The sequence below is a fragment of the Zerene cesonia genome, chromosome 24 (genome assembly GCF_012273895.1).
Source record: "Zerene cesonia ecotype Mississippi chromosome 24, Zerene_cesonia_1.1, whole genome shotgun sequence".
NCBI classification, from domain to species: domain Eukaryota; kingdom Metazoa; phylum Arthropoda; class Insecta; order Lepidoptera; family Pieridae; genus Zerene; species Zerene cesonia.
Window position 1 is genome coordinate 1,949,714 of NC_052125.1, and position 7,088 is coordinate 1,956,801.

A 7,088-nucleotide genomic window follows, 5' to 3' on the forward strand; every position below is an offset into this window, starting at 1 on the left:
AGAGGTGGCGGGCTCTCTGAAACAATGATTTACCGACAGAAGCGAGTTGACAGGGGTGGTGGTGGGATTCACCATTGATGATCCACCACAGAAATGATCTGTTTATATCATCATCATCAACCTAAATATGATGTTCCCACTGCTGGGACACAGGCCTCCTATAGAGTTTAGGCCATAATCCATCACACTAGCCTAGTGCAGTTTGGCAGATGTCACATGTCGTTGAATTTTTTATTCTTGGACATGCCGGTTTCCTGACGATGTTTTCCTTCACCGTTTTAAGCAGTGGTGATGTTACCTACATGCGCAGATAAATTGAAAAATCTATTTATTTACTGCATGCTCGCCTGGTCTTGAACCCCGACTTATTGATTTTGAAGTCCAAGCTTCTCACGGTCTTAAATGGAAACCTGAATGATAGGTAATATTCATGTATATCATGGGCTAAGCCAGGGAAGGGACAGCTACTAACCAATAGAAGCTATAATACTTTGAATTTTCCAGGTGACAATGATCAGTCCAAAGAGCTGGCAGCAACAATTGACGATGGAGCAGTATTGAAACGTTTGGCCGATGAAAATAACTTTCTCGCTATCAAACTGATGAGTGGTTCGGAGAATTACACATATTTCGCACAGATCTGTATCCTTTTTGAGTTTTTTTAATTTTATTGAGTTCAATTTTGATATAACAATTGATACATACATACGTACACTCATATATGACATTAAAAGAATATATATATACAAATATATATTCATTCATAAAAAAGAACATAATAAACTTTTTCAATTTTAACACTAAGGAAATCCTTCTATCCTACTATCCTACTTCCCACTCCTACTCCTATAAATAACTAATATTATAAATGCGACAGTTTGTAAGGATGTCTGAGTATTTGTTGCTCTTTCACGCAAAAATTTCTGAACCGATTGGAATAAAATTTGGTACATAGACAGCTGGACAACTGGAATAACATATAGGCAACTTTTTATCCCGATATTCCTACAGGATACGGACTTACGCGGGTAAAACCGCGGGGCGCAGCTAGTCAACTGTAAAACAATGTTAAATTGCTTTGATATGCTTACAATATGTCTACTCACTATAGTATTTAGACAAGCAGACAGCGTGTAGTAATTCAAAAGATACTGCCCCTAATTGGCCCAGGGAACGCCTAAACGTACGTGTTTATTTCCGGGAATAAGAAATGGTGTATTGCGTAGTATTAGCGCAGCATAAGACATTTTATTGAACAACTATTGAATATTGAAATCTACTTAACACAAAACCAAGATCAATTTGTGCCCGTGCCTTCACTGTTCTTCATCGGAAGGAACGGGACGCCGCTGGAGGTAGTCTGCGCCGGAGTGCAGGCGCAGAGCCTAGCGGAGAGGATCGATAGGATACTCGAAGAGCATTGTAAGTTATAATATATGTATGAATCATTTTTATGATATTGCCATGTCACTGTCAAAGGGGGGAAACTTTTATAGGTTCGGAATTCGGATCAGGCATTACATGACAGTAAATAAATTTAATGCCTACTTTGCAATTGGTATTTTTAGTTTACATATTTTTAATTGTTTGTGTATATAAAAAAGTAAACTTAACATATTTACATGATAAACTTAGTAGCGGAAGGTGTAAGATACTGATATTTATACCAATATTCTTATGACATAGACATAAATACATAGATTCATAGATTCTATTTTATACTGATATTATATAGAGGATACTTTTATATTTCTTTATAATTATATAAAACTCCTTGACCGATTACAAAAAAACTTTCACCATTAGACAGCTCCAAAGTCACTGAGTGACATAGCCAGGGCGAACAGCTAGTATTGGATGTAGGCTACGTCAAAATTTCATGCACATGTGGTCTTTGAGGAAACCGACTTGTCAAAGAATAAAATTTTCAAGGCCTTTTACCAGGGTGATGGATCAGTGCCTAAATCCACATAGGAGACCCGACTACTAACATTGAGAACTTGTATGAGTATTGTATTTTTTGTGTCTATCATATAATTATAATAATACTCGTATCTTCAGATAAGGGCACAAAAACAACAGTGCAACCATCCACATCGGGGCAGAATATCAAACAACAAACGACAAACCTACTGCAATCGGAAGCAGGTGCTGTTGCACCTCATCCTGAACCATCAGAGGCTGTGAAAGAGAAAACTCCAGAAGTTCTGTCCCATGAAAAACCAGGTGATGGCTTATGAATTTATGTTTTTCTTTTGTTAAAGTTTACTTACTTTCTATAGCGGTGCAGTGACCCAAAGTGAGTCTTGGCCTCCGACAATAAGAGCCTCCATTTGATCCTATCCTGCGCCACCTATTGCCAGTTTTCTGTCTGGTTGTTAAAGTTTAAGAATGAATAATGTAGTGAAATTTTATAACATTCTTATGAAACTACAGTTTGTTGCCAGCTCTCCTCTGTAGAAACTGCTTTCCGAACCGGTGGTAAATTGTTATTTATTTAATATGGCGATTCAAAAGTGCTTTGTCAGTTAGTGTTTTATTGCAATTTTGTATCATGATGTAATATATACTTCTATACTAACATTAGATAAATCTTTCCTAGATTTGATTTCTTGTTTGTTTGTAATGGATAAACTTAAAAACTACTGGACCGATTTTAAAAATTCTTTCACCATTAGAAAGCTGCAACTTTGCTGAGTGACATAGGCTATATATGTACCACGGGCGAAACCGGAGCGGAAAGCTAGTTGTACAATAAAGTATTTAAATTAATAAATACTAGATGCTCGCTACGGCCCCTCCAAAATAGGCCTGTTATAAGTTATTTTCCAATGATATGGTAATCCAATAGATTAATAATCATTAAATTTCGTATTTGAGTTACAAATGTATATAGATTTTGGAAATAAAAGTGGAATAAATAATTTACTTTAACTACTATTGCATACTAACGGTCCGCTCCGGCTTCGCCTGTGGTATATACATTGCCTTATAGCCTTTCTCAATAAATGGGCAATCAAACACTGAAATAAAATTTTCAATCGGATCAGTAGTTCCTGAGATTAGTGCGTTCAAACAAACAAATTCTTCAGCTTTATAACATTAGTGTAGATTATAATCCTACTAATATTATAAATGCGAAAGTTTGTAAGTATGTGTGTGTGTGTTTGTTGCTCTTTCACGTAAAAACTACTGAACCGATTGCAATGAAGTTTGGTACGTACATAGCTGGACAACTGGAATAACATATAGGCAACTTTTTATCCCGATATTCCCACGGGATGCGGACTTACGCGGGTGAAACCGCGGGGCGCAGCTAGTAGAACATATATTTTGTACGAATTTAAAAAACTAATTGCGTCATCGCACCTAAATTTTCCATTCTAATAGTGGCATTCCCTAAACCCTTATAATATTATCAATCCCAAACTAATTTCTTTCTCTTCTTCACAAAGCCATCGAATCGATTTGAATGAAATTTGGTACCAAGATAGCTTGACACCCGAGTAAGGGCACAGGCTAGGTTTTATCCCGGGAACTCCACCGAAACGGACTCTATCCGTGTCTTCTTTTGAGCAGGAGTGCTGAGCTAGTAAGACATAAAATATTGGGCATTTATTTTCCAGAAACGTCAGAACCACCTCCGAAGGTCCCCAAGACGACCCACCACGAGGTGACCCGCAGCGGGGCTGAGTACGACGTGGTCTGCGACGGGGACGTGTGCACCCGGGTGCCCAGGGACAACCCGCACTTGCCGGGCCCTAGCGGGGTGGACACGCAGACTGTGAGTTTTTGGGCACATTATTCTTTTAAGACTACCTGTTGCTTGCGGTTTCGCTCGCGTGGCCATAGAGTAAATAGAGTCCATGGCTACATTTTAATATAACGCCATCTAGCGGAATTAATATAGCAATGATCCATATGCGCTTCATAACATATTATGAATAAAATAAATGAAATAACGAATGTTCCTATCGGGATAAAATGTTGAATTGTGATAAAAAGTAGCCTATGCCACTCTCTAACCTTTTATCGCCTACTACAAAAGTCATACTATCTTAATATATATATAAATTACGTGTCACGTTGTTTGTCCACGATGGACTCCCTAAATCACTCGACCGATTTTAATCAAATTTATGCACTTTGTGCTGTTTGATCCAAGTTAAAAGACAGGATAGTTTACATCATTTCAATTAGGTTAAAAGACTACCCGAGTGGAGCCGGGGCGTGCACCTAGTAATATTTATATAAATAGTATAATAGATTATAACATACTACCTGTGCTGCGCGGTTTCAAGTGTTTCGGAAGTGTGGCTTTATTTAAACAAGTATTTCTATTAAATCTATACTAATATTATAAAGCTTAAGAGTTTGTTTGAACGCACTAATCTCAGGACCTAGTGGTCCGATTCGAAATGTTCTTTCAGTGTTACATAATCCATTTATTGAGGAAGGCCATATATGTACCAGGTGTGAAGCCGGGGCGGACCGTTAGTGTTATAATATAATCAATTTAAGTATAATACTTTTTAACAATCTGCAATATTTTATTTATAATTAGATTTGCGCATAACTATTTCCCTCCTATAATATTTTTTCCGTTTCAACCGACTTTAAAAATGGGAGGAGGTTAAAAGTTCGACTGACTTTTTTTGAGTTTGCTACTCATATCTTGTTACCGGATGAATTGATTTTTATGATACTTTTTTAATTCGAAAGCTGATTCCTCTCGTGTTGTCCCATTTATATTTGGTTGAGTTTTTCTTTCAATTAATTATCATTTAGTCGTATTTTCTCTTTCCAGAAGACAGTAGAGACGTCTTCAAGTGACATCAGCGCAGAAGAGAAGATGGAGAGAGCTAAAGAGCTGATCGAGGCGAGACGGAGGGAGAAGGTGGAGAAAGAGAAAGAGGTATGTTATCATGTATAGATAATCTGTGTTTAGAATGTATCATCTAATGTGTTGCTAAGCATAAAAGAAAGATAGGATATATAAAGATAGTAGAACGGCTCGACCAAAGCGACAATATTTTTCTTAAATTTTTGTCAACAAGAAACCAGGGTGGAGCACTAGTGTACCAATATATAGTATAAATTCTATTGCTGTTCGTTAGTCTCGCTAAAGCTCGAGAATGACTGGGCTGGTTTTGATAATTTTGGTTTTGTGATAATACAGGAATTGAGAACTCTCTCGTCTCCGGTCTCCCGAGTTTTCTGCAACACACCTTAAATTAGGAATTCATCAAACTAATATTATAAACTAGCTGCTCCCGCGGTTTCACCCGCGTAAGTCCGTATCCTGTAGGAATATCGGGATAAAAAGTTGCCTATATGTTATTCCAGTTGTCCAGCTGTCTGCGTACCAAATTTCATTGCAATCGGTTCAGTAGTTTTTGCGTGAAAGAGCAACAAACACATACACATCCTTACAAACTTTCGCATTTATAATATTAGTAGGATAGTAGGATTGATAGGATGTGAAAGTTTCTTTGTTTAGATGTTTGTCTGTCAATCACTCTGAAACTACAGAACGGATCCGAGTGGAGCCGGGACGAGCGTATAGTTGTCCATATATTTAAATTCATCTCAGTTTTGAGCTAGAATCTTGGGAAATATTTTTTTTTTTCATTTTGATAGCAATTTCATAGTCTATTCTCTTATTCATAAACTTTTAGACTAATTCTAATGTGTCGTTTCTCAGCTGGAAAGACAGAAAGAGTTGGAGAGGAGAGCTACCGGCCAAGGTGTCGCTGAATTGAAGAGATGGCAGGCTGAGCAAGAGATGAAACAGATACAGGTATAAGAGAAGAAGGAGAGAATGTATGTTTTATTATATTGTCAGAGACAATGATACACTAGTTTCAGAACATATCTTCGGTCACATTATTACTGGAGTAGTGTTTTTTTTTTTAATATAAACTTGTATCTGATTTTGAATTGGATTTTTTGGTGCATTTGAAGGTAGATAAAAATATGCACACATAGATCTATGATATATATCCTTATGTATATGAAAACATTTTAGTTACACACTTAGAATTCAATGTTTCTGAACGGTTTTAAATTATTTTTGGTGTGATGGTTAAAAATTTTGTTTGTGGTAGTCGAGCACACTTCGGCACGACTTGGGCCAGCTCGCACCGGGGAAGTACCACACCCCCACAGGAGAACGGGGTGATATAGGAGCATGCTATTTGTGTTTTGTACGGTGCGTGGGGGAGTCGAAGGACCGTTTCCTCTTCCCCACCCTTACACATTCTCTATCTCTTCTAAAAAGTGGACGGTGCAGAGCAAGTCTCAGAGCAAGTAACACTGCGAAGGATCATAGGCGGTGGTGATCGCTTACCATCAGGCGAACCACCAGCTCGGTTAAATAAAAAAAAGAGGTCCTTCCAAGCAAATAACCATTAAATCCCACCACTATAAACCATTTTCCAGGAGGAAAGAAAACGAGAGAGACTCGAGAACAATCTCGCGAGACAGCGGATACTGGAGCAGATAGCGCAGGACAGAGCCGAGAGGAGAGCGCGGGATCTGCCCCCGCCGCCCGTGCCACAGCCCGTGCCCCATGCGAGTGAGTCTGCCCCTTTGTGTGTAGTAGTAGAGAGTATGCGGGTCTGAGTGTGCCCCATGCAAGTGAGTCTACCCCCTTGAGAGAGATATGAGAGAATGTTGGTCAGTGTGTGCCCCATGCTAGTGAGTGTGCCCCGTGTGAGGTGATGCGGGTCAGTGTGTATTGAGTGTGCCATGAGAGTTGAGTGTGCCCTTCGTGTGTGTATGCGTGTGCCCCTTGGTGTTTGGAAGAAATTGTTATTAAGCAATGAAGCTGCCCCTTGCATCTAATGGCCTATTTTCGTTAGAATTTTTATGCGCAGCAAATAATATATATAAACTAACTATATGCCGCGGCTTCGCCCGCGTAGTAATTTATCGTAATTGAAATAATATAAGCTATTCGGTTTTAAGTTGGATCAAAGAAGCATATAATCAGAGAAATATACGATGTTTTCCAGCCGCCGGCGACGGCGGCGGGCGCGCGCGCGTGCAGTTCAAGCTGAGCGACGGCGGCTCGCGCACCGCGCACT

The 7,088-nt window shown here is 38.9% G+C and overlaps 1 protein-coding gene across 1 annotated transcript in view; it reads left to right on the forward strand.

The window, feature by feature from the left end:
* The window catches only part of LOC119836356 (UBX domain-containing protein 4), a 12,722-nt gene that overhangs the window by 2,349 nt on the left and 3,285 nt on the right, over positions 1-7,088 (forward strand). Inside the window, exons 2-9 of the mRNA XM_038361660.1 lie at positions 505-642; positions 1,297-1,422; positions 2,062-2,226; positions 3,627-3,784; positions 4,808-4,915; positions 5,705-5,800; positions 6,442-6,577; positions 7,017-7,083. Of these exons, the coding sequence (XP_038217588.1) occupies positions 505-642; positions 1,297-1,422; positions 2,062-2,226; positions 3,627-3,784; positions 4,808-4,915; positions 5,705-5,800; positions 6,442-6,577; positions 7,017-7,083 (994 nt within the window). The remainder of the gene's footprint in view (positions 1-504; positions 643-1,296; positions 1,423-2,061; positions 2,227-3,626; positions 3,785-4,807; positions 4,916-5,704; positions 5,801-6,441; positions 6,578-7,016; positions 7,084-7,088) is intronic.